The 27,469-nt window shown below is 34.6% G+C and overlaps 3 protein-coding genes across 5 annotated transcripts; all 3 read left to right on the top strand.

The window, feature by feature from the left end:
• The first annotated feature begins 513 nt into the window (after window positions 1-513).
• On the top strand, window positions 514-10,165 carry LOC111776798 (V-type proton ATPase subunit a1). The gene is made up of 18 exons (XM_023656170.2): window positions 514-875; window positions 1,585-1,629; window positions 1,958-2,080; window positions 3,370-3,477; window positions 3,667-3,780; window positions 3,850-4,023; window positions 4,453-4,590; window positions 4,926-5,033; window positions 5,222-5,329; window positions 5,478-5,626; window positions 6,643-6,796; window positions 7,608-7,768; window positions 7,889-8,095; window positions 8,215-8,398; window positions 8,485-8,568; window positions 8,735-8,928; window positions 9,053-9,112; window positions 9,411-10,165. The coding sequence occupies exons 1-18, from the start codon at window positions 732-734 to the stop codon at window positions 9,613-9,615; spliced, it is 2,460 nt and encodes an 819-aa protein (XP_023511938.2). The 5' UTR covers window positions 514-731; the 3' UTR covers window positions 9,616-10,165.
• Window positions 10,166-11,139: 974 nt separating this feature from the next.
• On the top strand, window positions 11,140-15,677 carry LOC111776820 (Transducin/WD40 repeat-like superfamily protein). 2 transcript variants are annotated; one of them, XR_015412206.1, is made up of 5 exons: window positions 11,140-11,300; window positions 11,501-11,752; window positions 12,707-12,850; window positions 12,934-15,022; window positions 15,116-15,255. XR_015412206.1 is itself a non-coding variant. In XM_023656202.2 (5 exons), exons 1-5 carry the CDS (start codon window positions 11,172-11,174, stop codon window positions 15,362-15,364), a joined length of 1,467 nt encoding a protein of 488 aa, XP_023511970.2. In that variant the 5' UTR covers window positions 11,140-11,171; the 3' UTR covers window positions 15,365-15,677. The 2 variants fall into 2 exon arrangements, 1 of the variants encoding a protein (XP_023511970.2); XM_023656202.2 differs by having other exon boundaries at window positions 12,934-13,626; window positions 15,116-15,677.
• A 690-nt stretch (window positions 15,678-16,367) lies between these two features.
• RAD51B (DNA repair (Rad51) family protein) lies at window positions 16,368-22,860 on the top strand. Of its 2 annotated transcripts, XM_087118795.1 has the most exons (16): window positions 16,369-16,636; window positions 16,915-17,028; window positions 17,095-17,247; window positions 17,399-17,502; window positions 17,984-18,047; window positions 18,130-18,185; window positions 18,331-18,411; window positions 18,837-18,896; window positions 19,001-19,092; window positions 19,160-19,279; window positions 19,523-19,666; window positions 19,996-20,128; window positions 20,266-20,948; window positions 21,038-21,160; window positions 22,412-22,486; window positions 22,710-22,860. In XM_087118795.1, the coding sequence occupies exons 1-12, from the start codon at window positions 16,553-16,555 to the stop codon at window positions 20,037-20,039; spliced, it is 1,116 nt and encodes a 371-aa protein (XP_086974921.1). In that variant the 5' UTR covers window positions 16,369-16,552; the 3' UTR covers window positions 20,040-20,128; window positions 20,266-20,948; window positions 21,038-21,160; window positions 22,412-22,486; window positions 22,710-22,860. The 2 variants fall into 2 exon arrangements, with proteins under 2 accessions (XP_086974922.1, XP_086974921.1); XM_087118796.1 differs by lacking the exon at window positions 19,523-19,666 and having other exon boundaries at window positions 16,368-16,636.
• Window positions 22,861-27,469: the final 4,609 nt, after the last annotated feature.

Here is a 27,469-nt window from a genome sequence, read left to right on the forward strand (position 1 = left end):
ATAACTCAAACCCACCACTATTAGATATTATTCTCTTCGGACTTTGCCCTCAAAGTTTTTTTAAAAGCAGTTTTCCACGAGAATAAGATATTTATTATAATTTCAAAATTATTTTTTAATTAAACACGACACCATAAAAAATAAAATATTTATTACGGTATGATATTTCATTCGAATTAAATAAAAACATAAATAAAAACATAAATTTAAAATTTTAATTTTTTTTAATTCACCTATATAATTTTAAAATTTGATTGAATAGGAAATTTAATTTTATATATATAATAAATTAATAAATTTTAAAATATATAAATAATTAAAAGGGAATAAAAATATTAGACACATTTAGGGTTTAATAATTAAAGTATGAAATAATTAGAGCGACTTTGTACGGATGAATAAAATTTACAGCCCATGTGGTATTAGAAATGGAAGTACTTCTCGGGGTTGCGACCACATTCGTTTGCAACTTGATTTGACGTTCGATAAAAGCGTTGATTTCATTTTTATACCAAAAAAAAAAAAAAAAAAAAAAAAAGAATTCTTCGCCCCCTTTTTCATCTCTAGTAATGGCAGTTGCGAGGAGAAAACTGATGAATTGACGCGCCAGAAATCTCACTCTCCTACCCCACGCGGACCAAGGGACTGTGGAACCGAGCTTCAGATCTGAGATACGACAGATCTCGATCCTCCGGCGCCGGTTTCTGTTTCGTTTCCGGTAACAAACAATCATGGACGACTTCTTAGACAATATACCGTCCATGGATCTGATGCGTTCCGAGAAGATGACTTTTGTTCAGCTTATTATCCCCGTTGAGTCCGCTCATCGAGCCATTTCGTACCTTGGCGAGCTTGGCATCCTTCAATTTAGAGATGTATGTTTCCAATTCGTTATAACTTACTGTGCTAATCTGTAGATTATGTCTTTTTTTTTTTTTTTATGTAGAGGATTGATGCTGTGTTTTCTTGCTCTCTTCACTGCAATCGTTGAAAATATGCTGTGGATGTTGAGATTAAGGCGTCTCTACTATGTTTTATCAGCGTTTTCGTGGAAGAATTGCCGGTTTTCTGTTGACTTCTCAGTTCTTACTTGTCTTCTCCGCCTTTCCTTCAAACGAATTGAACACTATGAATTTGGATTGTTTGGCGGTTACTAGAGATTTAGATGTTTATGAAACTCTAATGTTAGTTGATGGGTTTATAGTGTTGCTCAAGAGTTGGTCCAAATCCAGTACATGTGTGAGAGCATGTTCAATGCAATTTATGTATAGGTTCCGCTATCTCTGAACTGCACCACAATACACCGGTTGTATTTATGCGTTGACTGAACAGCGTATAGAATTCGTAATGGGGAGGTTCTATGCATTTGACTATTTGAGGATCTTATAGATCAAGCGTCCGGGGGGCTAAATTATGCTTGTCAAATTATAGTTCTAGACAATTGCTGTTTAATAAAATGTTTTTGAAGTAGCTCGATTTGCTTGTCTCTTAATTGTCATAAATATACTGGGGATTATACTTCATTCTTTTAGCTGTTGGTCGGATAAAATTTTCATACCACTTTTCTCTTTTCCTCCTTGGCAGTTAAACGTGGACAAAAGTCCTTTCCAGAGAACCTTTGTTAACCAGGTAACTACTGTACTTTGTGAAGAGCAACGTATGTGACGTGAATGCTTTCTATCATTCATAACTAATTGTCGGCAGATTTGATAGTTTTCTGCGACATGCACTTCCATACTTTACTGAGTACTGTCTTCTGTACAAGATTTATTTCCAGATTTAATGGATTCTCTGTGGATATGATGAACTTTGTTTTTGAAATTAATCTAGGTGTTACTTGAGATACTATAACTTATTGATTTTGAAATTTGTTTTTCATGCTCAATGTGTCTAATGATGATTGCATCTCAAATGTTCATAAATATTAGTTGTTTTATTGTTTGAGAGATTTTCACAGGTAAAGCGATGTGCAGAGATGTCAAGGAAGTTACGATTTTTCAAAGATCAAATCAGTAAAGCTGGTGTACTGGCATCTACACGCCCAATTCTTCAAGAACATATTGAGCTAGAGAATTTAGAGGTAGATTTCAAGTATTCCCATTTTCTGCCTCTTCATTCAAATGCTTGATTAGGTGGGGGTTATGTATACTGCCCATAGGCATCTATTGCTTGAGAATGTCACGACTGCAGTGCTGGTTTAGCAAGAAAGTATTGTTAGAGGACTTAAAATTCTATGATAATTGTTCTCCTTTTATAAGCTTTGTTGATTAAAAATGATCTTTCCTTTGCCTCCTGATTTGGTAAATCCATCCCCTCTTTATTTTTTCATTTTCTGTAAATGAAAGGTTTGTTTGTATTTAATAAAGAGGCTCCAAATTTGTTTTGTTGCCAATATTACATTGTTTGCGAAACCCGTAGAATAGCTTATTTCAGAGTAGATAGTCTTACACAAATAAATGGAAATAAACTGTATTGCTTAACCTTTACTATATCTAGAATTTTATATATAACAACTTAATTTCACCCTGTAGATACACTTTTTTTAATGAGGAGCACCATAATTACATTAACTAACTTGTAATTAGGTTTCAAAGATGTTTTGTCAATCATCTTTCTTGCATTATGAAGGAAATAAAATTAGTTACGTAGTCTTCTAACAAGTATCTACTGAATTGTAAAACTTAGTTAGCTATACATGGAATAGAAAAAAAAATTATGTACTTCTTTAACGGTTTATGTATATACAAGTCTTATGACAGTTTAACAATTAGATTCCGTTTATTCATTTGTTTTATAATATTTGTTATTATAAATACATCTATTAACTCAGAGAGTTATCGGAATGAGACATTTAATCCAACTAATTTCATTTATCAATATAAATTCAATCTATGTTTATCAATCTAATTTGATTTATTTTGTTGGTTCCATTGGTGATAAAAAGAAAAAAAAAAAAAAAAAAAAAAAAGAAAGAAAGAAAGAAAGAAAAGAAAAGAAAAGAAAAGAGGTAAAGGAAACGGCAACTTATGGAAATAAATGAATGTGCAGAAGGAGAGTTGTTCAATAGCCACTGTCTTTAGTGGAATGTGGGTGGGAGTGAGGACGAGATTCCAATTTATATGGTATTCGAGAATTTGATGTATGAGACTCAAACGATTGTTGCACAACAAGCTAGAATCTCAATTTCATTTCATACATATTCAGATGACTTTCAATGTGATAAACATGAGAGTAATGATTTTGGTGCAACGGCAAACAACAATGCCAAATTGCAAATATTGCCTGAAGGCAGGACAAAACAGTCTCTATAGTATGTCAGAACTGCTTTCTTTCGGCATTTAATTGCATTTTGTGTTTCTTTATTGTCAGATACGACTAGCTGATCATGAGCATGAGCTGATGGAAATGAACTCAAACAGCGAGAAACTTCAACAGTCATATAATGAACTATTAGAATTCAAGATGGTATTGCAAAAGGTAAATTGCTTGGCCTCTTGATCCTCCTCTTAACTTTTATGAATTATGAATATTGTTTTGGTAATGTTCTACTGCATGGCAATCGTATAATATTTTTATCCCTAGAACTTAAATTAGTAAAGATCTGCTATCGATCTTTCTCACTTTTTTTGGTTAACTTTTTAAATATTTTTTGTCTGGCAATTTTAGGCAAGCGTCTTTCTGGTGTCCAGTAATAGCCATTCAGTTTCAGAAGAAAGGGAGTTGAATGAAAATGTTTTCTTGAATGATAACTATACCGAGGATGGATCATTACTTGAACAGGTAGATTTTTCATAACTTGATCGTTGTAGCTCCTATGCAAGGCTATCTGATGCCTGCATTATTTTGTAGGAAATGAGACCTGGACCATCCAGCCAACCTGGTTTGAGATTTATTTGTGGAATTATTTGTAAATCCAAAGTTCTCAGATTTGAAAGGATGCTGTTTCGTGCAACAAGGGGAAATATGCTTTTCAACCAGGCACCAGCAGATGTACAGATCATGGATCCCATATCTATGGAAATGGTCTTCTCCATACTCATGACTTTGTTTATTTATGGTTTTAGGATTAAGGCCTATTGTGCGACCCCTTTTTATATGCATATTCCAATCTGCTTGTGGTTAGTTGTCATGAAATAATGTGTTTTGTTGAACTTTTGGTTTTCTTAAGCTTTGTTTAGTAACCAGGTGCCTCTTGTATTATTTATTCCAAGATTCCTCTATTTTTAGAATTTTCTGAAGGAACTAAGGACGGAAATTGCAAAGAAAACTAGGTTCATACCAAAGGGAAACCCTTTTGAAATTTGTTTTTCTAGTCTTAATATGGAGAAATTGAAATATTTGAAAATAAAATTTTCTAATTCCCAGCTCTTTTTTTTATCAATTACTTTTTGAAATAAATGTTTGCAGTCAATCATTGATATGAATACCTATGCTATGTGCTTATCCTTGCAGGTTGAGAAAACAGTATTTGTAGTGTTTTTCTCTGGGGAGCAGGCCAGAAATAAAGTTTTGAAGATCTGTGAGGCTTTTGGAGCAAATTGCTATCCTGTTCCTGAAGATATAACCAAACAAAGGCAGATAACTAGAGAAGTGAGTTGCTTTTTCGAAAGGTTGTTGAAAAATAATTGCATAGTTGATCTATATTTTGTCTTTCTTACTTTGGAGGAAAAAAAGATATGTTTCTTGTTCTAATAAAATTCGAAAGGATTTCATTCTGCAGCCCCCTTATTTGAACAGGAAATGCATCAGTGACAAACTCTTAATCTCTACTTGGAAATAATTAAATCCTGGCCTCCTATCAATAGTATCGGCTAGAAATATTTAAAATACATAATTTATATAACTCAATTCTGCATCTCTCTACACATTTGATTTTCATCACAAAAGTATCGTTGACCCCTCAATGTGTATGCTTTTGGCTGCAGGTTTCATCACGCCTCACTGAACTTGAAGCCACTTTAGATGCTGGGATCCGTCACCGAAATGAGGCTCTTGCATCAATAGGATTTCACTTGATTAAATGGATGAATATGGTAACATTTAGTAGAATGACTTTTCTCTCTTGATCTGACTTTTTTTTTCAATTTTGGAAGTGTGTACATTGAGTCATTGACAAGCTTCTAATCCTTCTTAAGGAAAATTAAGTTAATTTTTTGACATCAGATGTGCAGAATTGTAAATTGTTCATCATTGTGATATTGTGCCTCCTACTTTTTCTCAGGTAAGAAGGGAAAAGGCTGTATATGACACATTGAATATGTTGAATTTTGATGTCACTAAAAAATGTCTCGTTGGAGAAGGCTGGTGCCCAATCTTTGCAAAATCTCAGGTAGCTTGTTATACTAGTACATTATAACATTATTTTGTTATATTGGTTAACATAGCTTTGCATTTGGACATATTTTCTGTCGTTCAATTTCGTGTAACATTTCTGTAGTTAACATTATAGGATTTTTTGTTCCTTGATAATTTCGCAGATTCAGGAAGCTCTGCAACGAGCAACATTTGATAGCAGTTCACAAGTGGGGATAATATTTCATGTGATGGATACGGTTGAATCCCCTCCTACATATTTTAGAACAAACCGTTTAACAAGTGCTTTTCAAGAAATTGTTGATGCCTATGGGTGAGTTTTCTTGTCGAGATTTGAAATATTTAAAGTTATATTTGATGGTTATTTTATTTTTAAAAATTATACTTGTTTCTCACCATTTTTTGACATATTTTTCACCTTTCTTAAAAGCAAATTTGAATTAGAATCTAAATGTAAAAAGTGAAAACAAGTTTTCTGGAACTACTTTTCTTTTTAAATCTTGTATTTTTCTTTTATATTTGACATAGATTTTAAAAATGTTCTTAAGCCGTAGATAAAAAACAAAGACATATATTAGTGGAAGTAGTATTTTAAGTTTAATATTCAAAAACAAAAGGAAAAAAAAAAAAAATGGTTGTCAAATAGGGCCTAAGTTAGTCTGCTTAGAAATTATCATAACTAGTAAGTTTCTTTTTCACATCGTGCAAGCAAAACGGAATGAATAAGAGAAGTTCACTTCTCTTTTTCTCCACATGGACCTAACATTAATTAATTCATTTATGTGATTTAAATCATGATTAAGGAGCAAATGTATAAGTATTGACAGGCATTGGGGTCAAGCTATGAAAATGGCAACGAAAATATCTACATCTTCGGAAATTTTGGGGAAAATCACAAAAAATTGTGAACTGGAACCAAACTGATACGGGTTTTAGACCATAGCTTGAAATCCAAATTACCTTACTATTTAGGATGACATCTAGATAGAGGAGTTGAAGAGGTCAGGAGTATTATGGAATGGTCTTCTTTGGGCAGTTTGTCCATGACAGCAAGTGCGATGATGTGCCAGTGTTGTATCGATGCAAGTATTAGGCTGTCGTATCATCCTCCTTTATGGTCTTTGCACCCTCTATATGGCTTGTAACCACTAAAATTGTTGGAACATATTGTTTTGGATAAATTATATGTTTTTAGTTCTCAATGCTGATATATACGAATTGGAATTACCGTTTGTGCATGGTCCAGGAGATACTTTTTTTGTCATATTTATTATACTTATGGTTCTATTAATTATAGTTTGAGTATAACACTCTAATTTGAAATTGCAGTGTTGCTAGATATCAAGAAGCAAATCCTGCAGTTTACACTGTTATTACATTTCCGTTCCTATTCGCAGTGATGTTTGGGGATTGGGGTCATGGAATATGTTTGTTGCTTGGAGCTTTATTTCTTATAGCTCGTGAAAGTAAGCTCAATAATCAGGTATACAATCTTTTTCTTCTGAAAGAATATTTTATATCTCCTTCGTATTTTTTTAAAAATCAATTTTTTTTTAACAATTGAAGAGAAGTCTCGTTATTAGTTATTGCCGTCTAGATGAAAGAAATCTGTAGAATCAATGACATATCCTGCAGATTGTCACATTCTTTAATTCGAAAAAGCACTTGTGAAGCTGATGCTATAACTAACACTCACCCGGGGAGTTCTTAAAGTGGATGATCATGTAAACCTTACCCCACTTTTATCATCAACTGAGATGATGCGTCTTACACATCAGTTAAGGAGCTGCATCTAGAGAAAAATCTTCAACCATCTTTCAGTCAATCATTTGAAACTTCAATTAGATTAGAGATAGAAAAGGGAGAAAAATGAAGAAGTCGAGCCATGAAGAGAAGGATAAATGGATCTTTGACCAAATGCATTGCTTCTGATTCCAATCTTATAAACCTGTTGACGAAACAGGTCAAAAAGATCTTTACTATCATATCCTACCCATAACCCTTAAACGGATATTCTCACCCTTGGTGGACACTCATCTTTCAGAGGAATATTTAGAGCAACTACCCTTTTGGGATGGCAATGATTTGAATTTGATGAGTACTTAATAATTGTCTTAGAACTGTTTAATTGAAATTGGTACTTGGTCATCTGGAACTTTATTAGATTGCTTAAGTAATCTACCTGGTTCTGAATAAATAACTAATCATCTCTGGAGTCTCTGGACTACCTATTTCGTAATTAGGTATCCTATGTGTGATCACATTACCTAATATACATATCTAATTGTTAACAGAAATTAGGAAGCTTTATGGAGATGCTATTTGGTGGACGCTATGTTCTTCTTTTGATGTCACTTTTTTCAATTTATTGTGGGTTGATCTACAATGAGTTCTTCTCTGTTCCGTATCATATATTCGGCGCGTCTGCCTACAAGTGTAGAGATATCACATGCAGGTGATTCTTTGTTCCCTTTATAATTTTAATCTTAAATAAACTATCTAGGATCAGTTTATTTTACTAATGGTTGTTACTTGTTTTATAATCTGATGATTTTAATTTTGTGGTCATTGACAGTGATGTACACACTGTTGGGTTAGTTAAATACCGCGATGCCTATCCATTTGGTGTTGACCCAAGTTGGCGCGGAAGTCGTTCAGAACTTCCTTTTCTGAACTCTCTTAAAATGAAGTTATCTATCTTGTTGGGTATTGCCCAAATGAACTTAGGGATCATATTGAGTTACTTTAATGCACGCTTTACTGGAAGCTCACTCGATATCAGGTCCCTACTTTCTCCTTCAGTTTATCACGTTTCTCTCCTTCCTTCAAGATGAATTTCTGTCGCACATTAATGACGGGAAGCAGACTAAAAACAAAAATCTCTCCATGTTATATTATCAGGTACCAGTTTGTACCACAAGTGATTTTTCTTAACAGCCTTTTCGGATATCTATCTCTTCTCATTGTCATCAAGTGGTGCACTGGATCTCAAGCAGACCTCTATCATGTGATGATTTACATGTTTTTAAGCCCATTTGATGATCTTGGTGAGAACGAATTGTTTTGGGGCCAAAGACCACTTCAAGTATGATCTCTAACTCTGGTCTCTATTGTTGCTAGCCATGTAAACTTAATGTTCTGTCCTGATGTATGAATTACTCAACATTGCAGATTATCTTGTTGATGTTGGCTATAGTTGCAGTGCCTTGGATGCTTTTCCCTAAACCCTTTATTTTGAAAAAGATTCACACAGAGGTATGCTAGATCACACACCTTTTTGAACTGTTTTAAAATGTTTTTTGATTAGTCAAGCTGGTATTTCTTTCCTTCCGAGTTAGATCTTGTCGCTAGTTATGCAACTTCAAACATTTTTTTTGGACGATTTAATATTTCTATACCTTTACCGAATGATATATTCCAGAGATTTCAAGGTCGTACTTATGGGATGCTTGGAACCTCTGAGATGGATCTTGAAGTGGAACCTGATTCGGCAAGGCAACACCAAGAGGATTTCAATTTTAGTGAGATCTTTGTTCACCAAATGATTCACTCCATAGAATTCGTCTTGGGTGCAGTTTCAAATACAGCGTCGTATCTCCGACTTTGGGCTTTAAGGTACTCCGGTGGCATTGTCGCTATTTCTTGGCAACCTCCGTCTGTCTCATAACTGCACATAGGAATAATTAAAACGTACATATATATTAAATCTAGCTGAGCCTATATTTGTTGCTTTATACAGCTTGGCGCACTCAGAACTGTCAACAGTTTTCTACGAGAAAGTACTCCTCCTAGCTTGGGGGTAAGTTTAAGATTTCCTTCTCTTTGCCATTACCATTCTTAATACTTCACCTCTTCCAACATGCTTAATGAAGGAAATACAAAGGATCTTTAATCTCGTAAAATACGTGTCATATATTTATCGCCTCTTATATACATACTGGTTAGTTAGAATTCTCTAGGGAGGGTCATAGCTAAACCAAAATATGAAATAGTTTCTCCTAAATTGTGAGTTTACTATACCTGCTCGAGACGAAACGAAATGATCGTATTTACGTTACATCAGCCATGTACTCATACTGATATTGTTCTGGCAATAGGTATGACAGCTTTGTCATTCGGCTGATTGGATTAGCTGTTTTTTCGTTTGCCACTGCTTTCATACTTCTCATGATGGAGACCCTTAGTGCCTTCCTTCATGCCTTACGTCTCCATTGGGTTGAGTTTCAAAATAAGTTCTACCATGGTGATGGCTACAAGTTCAAACCTTTCTCCTTCGCCTCCATCGACGAGGACGAAGATTAAGCGACTCACCGACTCACCGCAGCTCTTCGAAAGGGCACGAAATAGAAGCAAGGGACCTAAAGAACTAACATTTATAGAAAGAGAAGAAAAAAAAAAAAAAAAACCCCATTTTGTTTGGCAGAGTATTAGTGATACTTTGATCTGACAGTTGCAATCCCCCGATTTTGACTTAGAAATACAAAATCCTGGCTCATTCTTTGTGGATCTGTTCACGTGAAAAGGATTCAGCTTACAACAACCATGGCAAGATATAGATTTTTCTTTTTCTCTTTCCTTTCCTTTCATAATCTTATATTATAAGTTGAGGATTAGTTCAGTTGATGTAAAGAGGAGCCTGGGGATATCTTTCTATCATACATCCATCCATCCATCTTGTAGTTCTTCTTCGTGTATTCGGGTTCGAGTAGGAATTTACATACAAATGAACTCCCAGAAGCTTGTGTGAATCTTCTTTCTTCAGGTACTTGTGCCTTTATTTCTATATTCAGAATGTAATTGCTAATTGCTCTCAGAGCTTTCCACAAATATATTTGTAAGATATTCATTTGAAGTTCCTTCCCCAATAATGTGTGCCATCTATCTGTACTTGTATATTTGTTCTTCTTCTTCCAGCACATTTCAATGTCACAGTGGAAATCTTAGGAGAAGGTTTAGCTTTTATAAGTTTTTATGAGATCCAACAACTTTTATTATTATTTTTTTTAAAAATGAATGAATTTACTACACATATATTCAGACATTAATCTTTTAAATTTGAGTGATTTAATTTCAAAACGTATTGAACTAAACATCGAAAGTTTACCAGCTATCGATCATTGCCTTGATGAGGCAAGCTAATTAGACGCAAGCCCCTCCTCGGATTCCTCCTTTTGCTCCTCAGCGGACAGGGTCTTAGCAGCCGTTTCCAACTATTGTTCCCCTCCCAAGGGCAGGTTCTTACGCATTACTCACCCACTGGAAACACCATTTTTCGTCTGACTTGCATGTGTTAAGCATGCCGCCAGCGTTCATTCTGAGTCAGGATCGAACTCTCCATGAGATTCATAGTTGCATTACTTATAGCTTCCTTGTTCGTAGACAAAGCTAATTTGGAATTGTCTTTCATTCCAAGGCATAACTTGTATCCATGCGCTTCATATTCGCTCCCGGAAATATAGCCATCCCTACCCCTTCACGTCAATCCCACGAGCCTCTTGTCCATTCTCATTGGATCACGGCGGGGGAGCAAGTAAAAGTAGAAAACTCACATTAGTAATTTAATCGTAAAACTTTAATACCTCAATTTAAAAAGAATGTATATCGCACATATCATTTTATTTTGAGATTTATCTCATCTTTAAGGTTAATTTTCAATAAAAAATGGTTATGAATAATACTAACTTATTTTCAAACGCATCCGTCGAGGAAAAAAAAAAAAAAAAAAAAAAAAAAAAACTCAAAAGTGACACGTGGCGGCGTCGGAGCGTCGACTATGAACATTTTTTTTTGTCAATAAAGTTGTTGCATTGCCTCCTTTATCAGAAATTCATTTTGTTCGGAAAAAAAAACTGAAATCCATGTGGGAAAAATTATCTCGGATGAATTCTTGTTACGCAGGAATGGACTGTGAGTTAGCGGAAATTTGCAGTAGAGAAATCGGTACTGCTCGATCAAGAAACTTCTCTCGCAGATTCAGTGCTTCCGAGGTTCTTGAGATTTCTATGTTCAAAATTCTGATCCGATTTTCCCGTTTTGTTTTCAATACCTTGAAAGTGGAATCAATTCATTCAGTTGTAGCTAAATTTTGAATTCCGAGTAATTAGGTCACTTTGTTCTTCAGTTTTCTTCTTCATTTTGCTTCGCCGATTAGTGCAACAACATATCTTATTTACTGAACTTGATGCAGATTATTGTCAAGCAACTGAATCTTGAGAAGAAGTTAAATGGTCACGATGGCTGTGTAAACGCTGTAGAGTTTAACTCGACTGGCGATCTTCTCGTGTCCGGTTCCGATGACTGTAAAGTTATACTATGGGATTGGGCAAGAAATTCCGAGAGGTTTTCGTATCCTTCTGGTCACCTCGACAACATATTCCAGACCAAAATTATGCCATTCACTAATGATCAGAAAATAGTTACTTCGGCTGCAGATGGAAAGGTGATTTTGCATAATATGAAGTGATATATCCTGCCATTCATAACTCATTCGTTGTTGCTTGTGTAGCTGTGTTCATTGGTTTTACATTTTTTTTGAAAAAGAAGAGAGAAATTTTGCAAGGGGCTGGAATAATGTGGTGGGAGGTTTTATACCGATAGATGTATGTAATAGTCCAAGGTCACCACTAGCAGATATTGTTCACTTTGGCTCACCATTAGCCTCATAGATTTTAAAACGCATCTTTCAGAGTTATACAATGGTGGGCTCCCAAGGGGAGTGGATTGAGAGATCCCACACTAGTTGGAGTGGAGAACGAAACATTCCTTGTAAGGGTGTGGAAACCTCTCCTTAGCAAACGTTTTTTAAAACTGTGAGGTTGACGGTGATATGTAACGAGCTAAAACGGACATTGTCCGGTGGACTTGGACTGTTACAAATGGTATTAGAGCTAGACACCGCTTTGAAGGGGTAGATTGTGAGATCTCATATTAGTTGTAGAGGGGAACGAAGCTTAGCGTGTAAAAGAAACACAAACATTGTGGTTTAATGGTTTATCTAAGGATTTAGTGGGGAAGTCAATACAATGTGACGATTAATTGAATAACTTTTTCCAAGAAAAGGGCTTCTAATACTGAAGCTTTTGTTCATTTTAGCTCATTTTTCTGTCTGGCTTTGGCTTTATTGTCTTGAGCGCCTTCCATTCCCTTTGGTTGATGCTGATCAGTCTGTTGGGGATTGTCGGGAGGGAGTTCCACTTGGCTAATTTAAGGAAGGATCATGGGTTTATAAGTAAGGAATACATCTCCATTGTAATACAGCCTTTTGGGGAAGCCCAAAGCAAAGCCATGAGAGCTTATACTTAAAGTGGAGAATATCATACCGTTGTAGAGAGTTATGATTTCTAACACAGTCCTCATCGATATGCAACTACATTGTGTTTTTCTTTTCTTGCAGGTAAGACTTGGGCAAGTGTTGGATGATGGCAGAGTTGTTGCAAAAATGTTGGGGGAGCACCAAGGCTCTGTTCATGAGCTTGCTGTGGAGCCTGGAAGCCCACACATACTTTATAGCTGTGGTGAAGATGGTCTTGTGCAGCATGTAAGTAAGTCTGCTAAATGATTCTCTAATGAAGTTTTTGATTCCATTTATGATGTGGGCTGCCTTTATATTCCAATTTTCAGTTCGATTTACGCAATTCTTCTGCAATAAAACTTTTCTATTGCACCTCCTTTGCTGAAAGGAGCAAGCAGCCTCCTAAAGTTGTTGGACTGAATGCCATTGTAAATGACCCAAGAAATCCAAATTACTTTGCGTTGGGTGGTTCAGATGAATACGCACGCTTATACGATTTGAGAAACTGCGGCGGTGGTGCATTTTCGACGTCGAATAGAGTTCTTGATACTTTCTGCCCGCACCATTTGATCCAAACTAACAATTTCCATATCACGGGTTTGGCTTTCTCAAATTCAAGTGAGCTGCTAGTAACTTACAGTGATGAGCTTATTTATTTGTTTCATAAGAATATGGGGTTAGGCCCTTCACCATTGACTGTGTCATCTGAGAATTTGTTGCGGAAACTTAAACGGCCACAGGTTTACTCAGGACATAGAAATTCAGCAACAGTTAAAGGTGTGAATTTCTTTGGCCCAAATTCTGAATATGTTGTGAGTGGCTCTGATTGTGGTCATATATATATTTGGAAGAAGAAGGGAGCTGTGCTTGTGAAGTTAATGGTGGGTGATCGGAATGTTGTGAATCATATCGAGCCCCATCCACATTTGCCTATTCTTGCTACGTGTGGCATTGAAAAAAATGTGAAGATTTGGACTCCTATGGCTTGTGATGTTCCTCCATTGCCTGATGACATTGAACAAGTAATATCTCACCTCTCTCATAGTCTCTATGGTTCATTTCGTTTCGTTCTCTCCGTTACTTTGAGTATATGTTAAACCATTGTTAAATCCATAAGCTTAAACCGAGTTTATGTTAAACGGTAAGATTCCATATCGGTTGGAGAGGGGAATGAAACATTCCTTAAAAGGGTGTGGAAATCTCTTCCTAGTAGACGCGTTTTAAAACCGTGAGGGAAAGTCCGATAGAACAATATTTACTAGCAGTGGATTTGGACTGTTATAAATGGTATTAGAGCTAGGCACCGAGTGGTTTGCCAGCAAGGACACTGGGTCTCCAAGGGGTTGGATTGTGAAATCCAACATCGGTTGGAGAGGGGAACGGAGCATTCTTTAAAAGGGTGTGGAAACCTCTTCTTAGTAGACGTGTTTTAAAACCTTGAGGAGAAGTCTAGGAAAGCCCAATGTGGACAATATCTGCTAGCGGTGGACTTGGGTTGTTACAAATTGTGTCCAGGTATCGAGTGGTGTGCCAGCGAGGACACTGGGCCCCCAAGGGTGGTGGATTGTGAGATCCCACATTGGTTGGAGATGGGAACGAAGTATTCTTTAAAAGGGTGTGGAAACCTCTCCCTAGTAGACGCGTTTTAAAACCTTGAGGGGAAGCCCAATGAGGACAATGTCTGCTAGTGGTGGACTTAGGCTGTTACCAAATGGTATCAGAGCCAGGTATCGAGCAGTGTGCCAGTGAGGACGTTGGGTCCCCAAGGGGGGTGGATTGTGAGATCCCACATCGGTTGGAGAGGGGAACGAAGTATTCCTTAAAAGGGTGTGAAAACCTCTCCCTAGTAGACGCGTTTTAAAACCTTGAGGGGAAGCCCAATGAGGACAATGTCTGCTAGTGGTGGACTTAGGCTGTTACAAATGGTATCAGAGCCAGGCACCGAGCAGTGTGCTAGCGAGGACACTAGGTCCCCAAGGGGGGTGGATTGTGAGATCCTACATTGGTTGGAGAGGGGAACAAAGCATTCCTTAAAAGGGTATGAAGGCCTCTCCCTAGTAGACCTGTTTTAAAACCTTGAAGGGAAGCGCAGAAGGGAAAGTTCAATGAGGACAATATCTGCTAGAAGTGGACTTGGACGGTTACAAATGGTGTCAGAGCTAGGCACTGAGTGGTGTGTCAGCAAGGACATTGGACTCCCAAGGGGGGTGGATTGTGAGATCTCACATCAGTTGGAGAGGGAAATGAAACATTCCTTAAAAGGGTGTGAAAATCTCTTCCTAGTAGACGCATTTTAAAACTTTGAAAGGAAAACCCAAAAAGGACAATATCGCAGTGTACGGTATACTTGAGTTGTTACATAAACCATTGCTAAACCCAAAAGCTTAAACCCGGATGTGCGGCAGAATATTTAATCTTGTATGAATATTCTTCTTAACACCCTCTAAATTACTTATTCCTTAAGAACTAAGAACTTCTTTTTCTCATTACTACACATGCATGGTTGACCAGATAATGGAGTCCAATAGGCAAGGAAGGGAAGACCACTCGAGGGTGACCCTTACTCCCGACGTTATCATGCATGTCCTGCGCCTGCAAAGAAGGCAAGCATCTGCATTTACCGAACGAAGATACAGCGCAGGCGATATCGGCAGCGATGAAGACAATGAATGGGAAGCTCAGAATCTGGAGTTCCTTGATGGTAATGTTTCTTTTGAAGAAGATTCAACAGAATATTCATCTGACTGTAACATCAGCTAGCATTCCTCCACATTATGATGAACCAACTGCTGCCTTCCTTTTATCAGCTTTTCATTGCAAATTTTGCATCACAGCTCATTAGATACAGTGGTTTACTCAATAAGTTGTGATTCTTCTGTTTCTTTCTCTCCTTTTTTTTTACTGGAGTTAACAACATGACATGTCAAAGAGTCTAGAAGAGTTGTGTAGTGATCGAAGAAATAAACCTCGCATCAAAACGTGCGAGGCTGAAATGTAGTTTGGACGAGTATTGATCTACTCTTGAAACACTAATGTTATACTTTATATGAATTTTGAACGAGTGTTCGATGAATTATGTATATGTCAATGATATGCTTGAAGCTGGATGTTTATACACCACTAATGTTGTATTTGAAATTGCATTTAAAACGGGTGTAATGAAAATGAACAATTCACACGAGATTTTGAACCAACGTCTATGTAACATCTCAAGTACATCGTTAGTAAATTTGTCCGCTTTGGCCGGTCGCGTATCGCCGTCAGTCTTACTGTTTAGCTTTACTGTTTTAAAACGCGTTTGTTCGGGAACGATTTCTACCCCTTATAAGGAATACTTCGTTTTTCTACACCCTTATAAGGAATACTTCTTTCTCTTCGATGTAGGACCTCATAATTCACCCCCCTTGGGGGCTAGTGTCCTTGTCCCTCTTGGGGGTCAGCGTCCTCACTAACACACTTATAAGAAATACTTTGTTCTCTTCGACGTAGGATCTCATATTTCACCCCTTGGGGGCCAGTGTTTTTGTCTTCCTTGGGGTCAGTGTCATCACTAACACAGCGTTCTATATCTGGCTCGGATATCATTTGTATTAATAGCTCAAGTCTACTGCTAGCTGATACTGTCTATTATATATCACTGTCAATACGATTTGAATTAAGGATGAAACAAATTATCCATTTATTTTTATTTTTAATAAAGAATAAAAATAAATAAATTCTTGAAAAATGGTTTAAAAGAAGTATGCGAAATGAATCACTGTTTCTTATAATCAAAATTTCATCTCAACGACAAATCATGGTGCTCATCCACTGTGTTTCCTTCCGTTTTGGCGCCATTTCAACTGCTTACCAGGCGTCGGATCAACCATTCTAGGGTTTCGCCTTGGGCGGGAAAGCAAAGAACGGAGCCAGATAGCATGATTTGACGTAAAGATTCAAGGCGATAGAATGGCGAACAAATTAATTAATCAGATGGGATTACCCAGATCGATAGCTAACATTTTCGCAGCGCGAAATATTAACACAGCCAAGGTAATGATGGAACTTTGGAATTTCGTGATTCCTCACCATTAATTTGTCGATTTGTTCTTCCAGTTCGTGTTTAATACGCCGTAGGAACCGAAGTGGAGCCTTTACATCATGTAGTTCAGATGACCACTCATTGGAAGTCCTTTGTATGGAAATTGAACCACTGCAATGGTTCTTAATTTAGAGTCAGTTCATAATGTCACGTATTGAATGATCTGTAGCCTATTTGAGCCTATAGAAAATGTTTTTTCTGCAGTATCAGTATATTTAATTTGTTTCAGGAAGCTTTATCCTTAACTGAGTTTGAGTTGATGGAGTTATTGGACGTGGGATTGTCGGAAGTTGCATCTGCAGTTGCACACATTAGTGAAATTGCTTCTCCTCCTTATCAGACCGTAAGCATTCAGTTGATTCTGTTTAATTGGTTGATTTTAGAAGTGATGTTCTTGTGGCGCCTGCAGGTGCTTTCTTTGATGGAGCAAAGACTTCAAAACGAGCATTTAGCTGGCCATCTTTCCACATGTTTAAAAGGTTTAGATGAGGCCTTATTTGGTGGGATACCATTTGGTGTTTTGACAGAACTTGTTGGTCCTGCTGGAATTGGCAAGACGCAAGTGTGATTCTTTCCTACTTTTCCGGTTTGATAATAATCTAAATTTTATATCTGAAATTTTTTACTGATTGGTGTATCAATTGAGAATCTATGATTGCGTTGAAGGGGAAGTATTTTTTACTAATTTCGACTCGCTACTTGATGAATTTCAGTTTTGCTTGAAACTCTCCTTCTTAGCTGCTCTGCCACCGAGCTACGGAGGTTTAGCTGGCCGTGTCATATATATTGATGTGGAATCTAAGTTTAGTTCCAGAAGGTATTTTAAGTACCCCATGCTACTGGTTATTTCTATATTTGTGTAATGGATTGTGAAATCCCATGTCGGTTGGAGAGGAGAATGAAACATTCATGATAAAGGTGTGGAAACTTCTCCCTAGTAGACACGTATTAAAGCCATGAGGCTGACGGCGATACTTAATGGGCCAAGACGGACAATATCTCCTAGCGGTGGACTTGGGTTGTTACAAATGGTATCAAAGCCAGACACTGGACAGTGTGCCAGCAACGACGCTGGAACCCCAAGGGGGGTGGATTGTGAGATCCCATGTCGGTTGGAGAGGAGAACGAAGTATTCCTTATAAGGGTGTGGAAACCTCTCCCTAGCAGATGCGTATTAAAATCGTGAGACTGACGGCGATACGTAACGGACCAAGGCAGACAATATTTGCTAATAGTAGACTTGGGATGTTACATGGGTACATTACTCTTGTGCTTTTTCTCCCTGTTTTTCTCTCCAGGATGATTGAAATTGGCATGAGAAGCTTTCCTGATGTATTTCAGAAGAAAGACATGGCAAAAGAGGTATTAAAATAATAAATATTCTCTTCTTTTAAAATTTTAATTTATAGTACATAAGATGGATCGTGCTCAATTTACATTCCAGATGGCTGGTAGGATCCTTGTTTTGCAGCCAGCATCACTTTCTGAATTCACTGAGAGGTTTGGATCAAAGTCAAAGACATGTTATTTGGCCTAGCCATGTCATTGATAGATGAGGAAAAAAAAAAATGCTCAACTCATTTGTGACGACATTTTCAATATCTGCCATGATAAGACGAGTTTCTGCTGTCTGTTTCCTTTCCAGTTTGCACAAAATCAAGGTTTCACTTCTTGAGCAAAAAATAAAGCTAGTAATCATTGATAGCATGGCTGCCCTTATTACTGGGTAACTCACCTTTTTTTTTTATCTCATGATGTACTCTACCTTCTGTTCAAATGAGGCTTCTATGCGTAGCTTCAGTTGGGGTCTCATTGATATGTCTTTACGTAGCTTCAGTTTTACACCAGTGTAGGTTTCTTCAATAGATTTTTCTGTTTATTCAGTTTTGCAGAGTTCAATCAAGAGTCCTATAGTTATGCGTAACTCTTTTAAAATTTTAGCGAAATACTATTTTTTAGAAAATGTTCTTGAAAAATGAGTAAACTAGCTTCAATTTTTTATAAACAAAATAAATTTGAAATGGGCCAAAGTTTTCAAATCTCAGCTTTCATCTGTTGTGCTATAATATATTTTTGAAGAGAAGTCTTCATGTTATTTGAAACGAAACGATGTTCATTTCTGATGCTTCAAGAAAATGGTTCTTTTTCCAGAGAATATGAGCAAGGGGCACCCAAACAGCATTCATTGGGTTGGCATATTTCGTTTATCAAGTGAGATTTACTTTCACTTTACTTACTCCAGTTGGGTTTTGTTGTGTTTGGTAACTGTTCCATTTATCTTCTGAGTGTTGTCATTTGATTTCCCACCATCTCAGGTCAATTGCTGAGTTTGCACGAATTCCAATTGTCGTGACAAACCAAGTAAGATCCCGGAACAGGAATGAGGTCTCCCATTATTCTTTTCAAGGTAGGGTGATATTGCTATTCTGAAAATTTATAAAATTTGTTTACTTACTATAGCTTCTCTGTTGCAGGATTGAGCAGCAGTGAAATTCAAGAATGTTCTTCAGGATATGATTCTCATCTTGTTGCTGCCTTGGGAGTTCATTGGGCTCATTCTGTGACAATCCGTTTGGTGCTTGAAGCAAAATCTGGTTGGTACCCTTTTACTGATTGTTGCCTTATAGCTGACATAATGGACAAAATTACACTTATTGTGAGATCCCACATCGGTGGGCTCAGGCTGTTACACTTGTAGTGCCGGTAGAGTTGATGGATCATCATCTTACCGATATTTTCTCGACTTGTTTCACTCTTAAACGAAAAGGGGACAGTCAAAATTAGAGTTTCTTCTAACAAGTGTTTCATAACTCATCATTTCCGTCCTCCTCCTATAGGTCAGAGGTTTATAAAGCTTGCAAAGTCTCCCATGTCTCCACCTCTAGCTTTCCCATTCAGCATAACCTCATCCGGAATTTCCTTGCTGAGCGACAATGGAAAAGAACTGAGTGGAGCAGAGATCAACGAGATTCACTGCCAAGGTTAATAATACCAACATAAACACGCCTTCTCTTCATTTTCCTATTCTATCGGTCAACGGTCTGGTTGACTTAAGTTAGAAGCTCGATTACACTTAAAACATTTATGACATTTATCAAAACGTTCTAACCTGATCTTACAAATTCGGTATCATTGCCTGGGTGATGTTAATTGAGTTACCTCCTAACCTCATTGTCTGAAAATTATCCACCAAGTATGCTACGAGAAGTTGATGCTTTTAGTTGTATTTTATTCCACTATTCAGTCTAACACAGAGTTTCTTTTTTGCTTTTATATCTTTTAGTCATTTGATTTTACGACATTAATGCAGGACACAGTGACATTATCAGCTATCAATTAGGAAAGCAGCAGTGACCATTGCCACTGACATGCGAATACAATTGCTAAAAACTCAGTCTTCTCATACGTATACGAGACTTATGCTGACTCGATGGTTTCCTGTTGTGAGTGGTCGGTTATTAAGGAAATAGTTGATTAATTCCCAATTATTATTTTCATTGTAGTTTCTTATGCAATTTTAACATTTGACATTGATTTCTTGAGAATCCATGATTTATTCTACCATTTTCTTTTCGTTCAGGCTACGTTTACAGGATAGCTTAGAACTAACCAGCAGAACATGGAAGATCAAGGCTGCGGATGACTCCTGTTGGGAGGAATTGCACACCTTAATTTCTTTAGTGATAAAAAAGTGTGGAAAGTACAGATAGGACTTTAGTTTCTTAGTGATAAAAATGTTTAGAAAGTACAGATAGATCGTCATTTTGATACATTTAAATGTTAGAACAAGGTTAACTTGAATTTGGACGTCCTTCATTGAGATCCTAATTGGTACAATGGTACGTCGTGGCATTTACGTATATCCATTGAAGCTCTATAGGTTATGGAATATATCCCTGAATTGTTGCCTCGAAATTTTTTAATGCTGCACTTTCTTCTGATTATTATCTTGATGGTGAAGGTCCCAACACGGTGGTTATTCTTAGGCCCCTGAAGGTGGTGACTATCCATTTAGAGGATGAATCTTGCATTCTCTATCAAAAGTTCTGTTAATGCATCAAATCAATGTGGTAGACTAATGTTTCAAAGATTGCAAAACACCAAATTCTGGATCTCTTGGAACAACGGTATCAAAACCATGGAATTTGTGTTATGTTCTGAACAGGTACGGAGTAATGCATTTTATGATCTCAAGCGTGTTTCATCATTCCAAACTTTCAAGTACAGCAAGCTCGGGAAGGCAAAAAAGGAGTTAACCCGAAGGTTCGTATTCGACGTTACATCCTGTCGTGAGACTTGATCTGCTGGAGTAAAAATTGAAACCTGAAGTTGATTTATGTTTTATATTTCAGGGTTTTCTATCAAGGAAGATTGGTTGCTGGAAGATGGAGCGAATTCTCCTGAACCTGTTTATGGGCATTTTTGCAAGTGGTTAGCTGAAAGAAGGCAATCTCAATACTGGCCAACTAAGGAAGGTGGTTTGCTCAAACACTTCTCATTTTAAAAAATTGCTGATATGTTTGCTCATAAATTATGCTCTTTCTAGTAGATTCCCCATTCTCATTAGTTTATTTGATTGTGGGTGATTTAACTACTCCTAGTCACTTTGTATATTATATCTGAGAACCTAATCGAGATCCACCAATTATCTTTAACTTTGAAAAATGAAGGATTAAAGAATGCAGCAACTTATCGAATCCTTAGACACAGAGGAAATCTGTGAGATCCCATGTTGATTAGAGAGAGGAAAGAGTGCCAGTGAGGACGCTGGACTCCGAAGGTGGGTAGATTGTGAGATCTTACCTCGATTGGAGAGGGGAACAAGTGTCAGTGAGGACGCTGGACCTCGAAGGGGGTGGATTGTCAGATCCCACATAAGCTTGGGGAAGAGAACGAAACATTCTTTATATAGATGTGGAAACCTCCCCTCCCCTAGTAGACGCGTTTTAAAAACTTTAAGGAGAAGTTCGAAAGAAAAATCTCAAACAGGACAATATCTACAAGCGGTGAACTTGGATACTAAGCAACAGAAACAAACAAACAAACAAAGAAAAGCAAAGCTGTTAAAACATAGAACTTTGGATGGAGCCAACCAGTTAGAAACAGCTTCAAAACTGGTCCTTTACAATGCAAATAAAATCCTGTTGGTTGTGGAAAGTTTTAAGTTATTATTGACTGTCTCTTGACCATAGTTTGCTTTGGACATAATCTTGAAAGAAAAAAAAAAGAAGAACAAAATATGCTTTATATGATAGGATTCATGTTGGTTGGTGTGACAAACTGACAATGCCATCAAAGCACGAGCCTTTTAGATAAACTCAAAACCTTCAAATGGAAGAATGAATGACACACATATTAATCAAAGCCCTACCTGCTGTTTACCTGTTTCATTGCTTTTAAAACACTATTCACTTAGGGGGCCAGAAGAAAACACCCAAGAATAAAATCTCTTAAAGAAATTCCTGGTTCTTTTTTTTTTTTTTTTTTTTTTTTTTGTTCTTTTTTTTTTTTAACAACAAATGGTTTTGTTTTGTTATGTTTTGTTTTGTTTTGTTTTAGCCCCAAGTACACACATAAAGCACTTGAAATCCCTCCTCCAGTGGTTTATTTAACAAAGAAAAGGTGGTTTTGAGATTGTGGGCAGTCCCAACATTGACATTTTCTTTTCTTAAAACTTGTTTTTTTAAGGTTTCATGCTCTTTTCTGGCTTTTGTCCATTTTTATAGGATCCTATGGACTCATTATCCTCTCTCTCTCTCTTGCCGGTTGTGTATTTTTATTTTGCCGCGCCAGCAGTTGAGGTATTTTTTAATGCTTAATGGATATCTGGCTTTTATGCTGTTTCTAATAAATTAGTGAAAGCATAGGTTAGTCTAACTAATACATTGAACTTGCCGACCGTTAGCAAATATTATCTTCTTTGAGTTTTTCTCTTCTTGGCTTTCCCTTCCGATTTTAAAATGTTGCTGGGAGGTTTTCACGCCCTTATAAGTAATGCTTCGTTCCCCTCTCTAACAAATGTAGAATCTCACAATCCACCCCCTTAGTGGCCCAGCGAGGTATCAGAACAACACAAACCCCCGCTAGCAGATATTGTTCTTTTTGGGCTTTTGCTTCCAGACTTTCCTTAAATGTTTCCATATCATTATAAAGAATATTTTGTTCGTCTCTCCAACCTAAGTTCTCAAATTTCTGCATCTAGTTTGATCCAATATTGAATTTAGTAGGTCGGTTTTTATATGAAAATTGGTCAACAAAAATATTCTTATGAACATCTCATCCCGTGAAAATAAATCATGGGAAATTTGTGAGTTTTAAAAAATTGAATTAGTGAATTTTGAGATATCTTTAATTTTGTTTTAGGATTTAATAACGAATTTTGAGTTTGATTTATTTATTTGAGAAATAAATTCCATTACTTACTATTAATATTGATGTTAGAAGTGCAATATTCAAATATTATGTTCATCTTATTTTTAATTCATTAATTAATGCATTACACGTACGAAGTGCGTTGTTTGTTTGTTGTTAATTATTGACTTTATCCATTGGAATTAAATCGAAGGACTTTTACGAATTTAAAATACAGTTGTGATTCATGTGAAGATTATCTCTACAATATACTTTTATACAAATATCTAATTAAAAAATTCCAAAAAATAGAGGACCATATGATTATTAAATATTTATAATATATTGTAAAATAATATTTATACTAACTTTATAGCATAAAATATGTTCATAAATTAATAATATTTAATTGATAACTATTTTTATAGTTATATAAAAAAATAAAAAAAAAAAGATAGAAATATGAATAAAATTTATTAATTTATTATAAATAATTAAATAAATAAAAGTACAAGAAATATATCCGACGATTCCTCGTTTAGTTGGTATACGATAATCCTGACAGACCAATAATTCAGACTTTCCCCCAAAAATAGATAATTAAGGGAAAAAAAAAAAAAAAAAAAGTGAAAGGTCAACATCGTAATTTCACAGAGTAAAAGGAAGATTATGAAGAGTAGTGTACAAGAACAACCATTGATCATATCATACCTATTACCAATAATTGAGTTTTAGAGAGAGAGAGAGAACAAATAATAAAATATTATTATTTAATAAAATATTATTAAAAAAAACAGATCGTTTCACAAAACGAAACGTTTAAAATATTATAAAATTTACTTTGTATGAATGGATACAGCACGTCCACGTCGACAAGTTTCCAATAACCTTGCCGACAATTTGCTCCCCATTAAAATAATTCCAAAAAATTCATTCCACCCCATATTCTATTCTACTCGCCTTTCCCAAAATATCCTTACATTCCAATATTTTAAATTACCGATGTTTCTATTTTCTATTTTTTTAAAAAAAATTAATATAATTAAATTTTATATTTTATATTTATTTATATAAATAAGGCCAAAAATTTATAATAAATAAACACGAATGAACGTCCAAACCTCCATTGAAACATACTTGAGTTGAATTTATTTATTTTTTACACAACTATCAACTTTAATTTTTTTATTTTTTATTTACTTGTAAATTTAATAGATATAATAATAATACTAATTATATTGATAGTCTAATGCGAGTAGGATTACATTTATCTCATTTAATTAAACGGTATAATTTGAGCTAAAATAGGTGTGGATTAAGTTGGTAATTAAGCACTTTTTTTCTATTAATTAAATAATTTAACACTTAAAAAGATAAGATTTGAATATCTAAACTTTCATATATTATCATATTATCACTTTATTGCGGATTGAATTAATGTATGATTTGTTGATGTTTAGTTAGGTTTATTTATTATAATTATTATTAGTTTATTTAATTATTATTATTATTATTACTACCGTTATTTTATGTATACTCTAAATCTGTCTATTTGATTTTGGCTAACTACTTTTGACGTGGTTGGTTCATCGGATTCATTTATTTTTAAAATAATAATAATATCAAATTTATTTAGTCATAATCTATATCATATTCACATTTGTGACGTTATGTTGCTATTTTTATATTTTCTCGATTTTTCTTACTTTATAATAGAAATGTCGACATCTCTTATTCCGATATCTAAGTCGAAACTACCTCCAAATAAGAATTCAACTTTATATACGTTCATAATAATAATAATTATTATTTAATTTTATATATATATATATATATATATATTAAAGAACTAGTATTAAAAGTCGTGCATGTTTCATATTCTTTGTTTTATTTTCAACTAAAATAACTTTAAGAACACAAATCGGTTACGTTTTATGGCAATGTGACCTATATGGATCACGATCTCATGTATTTATAGATGTGTATAATGAGCATTACATTGTATCAAAAGAAATCAAAGATTTGGTAACAGACAGTAAATTATATATTTTCCTTGATTCATGGTAACAAACCAGTAAATCAGTAGATTATTATGTACAAACATGATCTACAAGATCATAGATTTGTTAACAACGGAAAAAAAATAGATTCTCCTTGATTCAGGTTAACAAACAAGTAAATCAGTAAATTATCTTTACAGACATGATCTATTATACGTTTAACACGGACGATGTACTACTAAGTTCAGATTGCCCCTAAAACTGCTAAAAGAATGAGCAGTCAACTTAGTCAATTGGATTCTATTTTATTTATTTATTTTTTTTTTTTTTTTGAAGAATTTTCTTTTTATTTTCGACGATATTTGTTTGAATATTTTCAAATCACATGTTCAAAGATCTTGTCGTTTTTCTCTTGCAATATATATATATATATATAATAAAATAAATAAAAAATAAAAATCTCCAGAAAAAAAAAAAAAAAAAAAAAAAAGAGAAAATTCCTATTGCATGAGAATAATTAACTGTTTTTTTCCACACTTTTCTAAAAATTAGTTTATAGAAAACCCCTCAGGCTTCTAAAAGGACCAATAATAATTTAATAATTCATTTAAAATTTATAAAAACGTTGTAATTATTATAGATTTTTATATTATTAATTATTGTTATTATTATCGTAATTTACTTTTTCCATACAATCTTAAAGTAAATTAAAAAATGGGGCATAAATTTTTTATTTAATTTAGAGGCAAATGGTGAGATTATGCCTCAATTATAGAGATTAATTAAATATTTTAAAAGCTATGGTCCATATTTAAATTAAATTCAAATTATAGATACTACATTCATAATTTAACATAATTTATATAATTATTCTAAAACAAATCTAATTTTTCCTAATTAATTTTATTTTTAAAAAATATTTTCATCGTCACCATATTATGTGATATATTTTATTAATCCGACCACAAATATCAATTAACGATTTGATTTATTACCGTGAAATTTAATTTTTTTTCTCAGTTAATTATAATATAATTAATAAAGCCATTTGTAAGATTAATTACAATTATAGAGATTAATTAGAAATTTTTAAAAAGTTGTGGTCCAAATTTAAATTAAACTTAAATTATAGATATATTGATAATTTAACGTCATTTAATTAGTGGTACTAAAAAACCTAATTTATATAATTGAAAACCAAAAAAGAAATTCATTTATCTTTTTATAATTGAGTTCAAATTAAAGTTAATATTATAATGATTAAAATTTTTATTCTGCCAATATATCCTTTGTTTTCTATTTCAAATCATGATTTTTTTTTTTAAATTTAAAAAAATTCAAAATATGCAGGACGACATTTGTTCTAATCCAACAAACAAGTAAGTCGTGTGAGATTTGGACTTCGCGAACAATATTACATACGCTCGAACTTCGAGTCATGTTTGAGATAAATATTTTTTAAGAAGACGTTTAAAAATAATTTTAAATAAAACAATATTATATGCTAAAAACGAATAAGCAACAACTATGACTTTGATAGCATATAACCCGGTAGTAAGAATTTACTAGTCACTTCTCTTGATAGTACATTTTGGGACATTTTAATCTTAACAAGTATAGACATGATTTTGATGACCAGTCATACACTCTCGTATTGACATACCAAGAATAGCAAAAGACTATCTAACATGAAGCACAAGTAAAACGGAGTTTGAAACAGGCATGCAACCATAGACAACATGTCTTGGACAAACATGACTGTAATATCTAGTATGCAGCCAACACGCCTTAGATAAGCATGATCGTGACACAAGATCGTTATTTTCTCTAATATATATATATATATATATATATATATTTGGGTTATATTATCAAATTTATGTATGATTTGATTTTAATTTGAATTTTTATAATATAATAAAATGTAAATTAAATGAAAAAACGAGCTAATCTTAAATATTTTTATTTTTTTATGAAAATAATTTATAGGAATATGTGAGATTTGATCTAATTACATAGATTAATTAAACCTTTAAAGCTCTGTGGTCCAAATTTAAAATAAACTCAAATTATTTATACTAAATTAAATCTTTTTTAGCTCAAATTATTTATACTAAATTAAATCTTTTTTTTTAGCTGAGTAGATACTAAATTCATAATTTAACCTAATTTATATAATTGAAAATCAAAACAAAAAAATTATTTAAATCCTAACTCTTCTGACGTGGCTGATTTTGATTGGGCCGTCGAGCATAGCTGGAATTGGGATATTAAGATTACCTGCAACCGGCTAGGGCATGTTAAACGGTCGCAATCGGGACCTTCAGGTAGTGTGGGGTTGCTAAAATTAGAATAATTGATTTAGTAAAAGGTTTTAAGGCAACTGGATTACCTAATGGGGAAGATACACTACTAATTATGTCGCCTTTAATT

This window comes from Cucurbita pepo, chromosome 16 (assembly GCF_057944985.1).
Source record: "Cucurbita pepo subsp. pepo isolate OVF chromosome 16, ASM5794498v1, whole genome shotgun sequence".
NCBI lineage: Eukaryota > Viridiplantae > Streptophyta > Magnoliopsida > Cucurbitales > Cucurbitaceae > Cucurbita > Cucurbita pepo.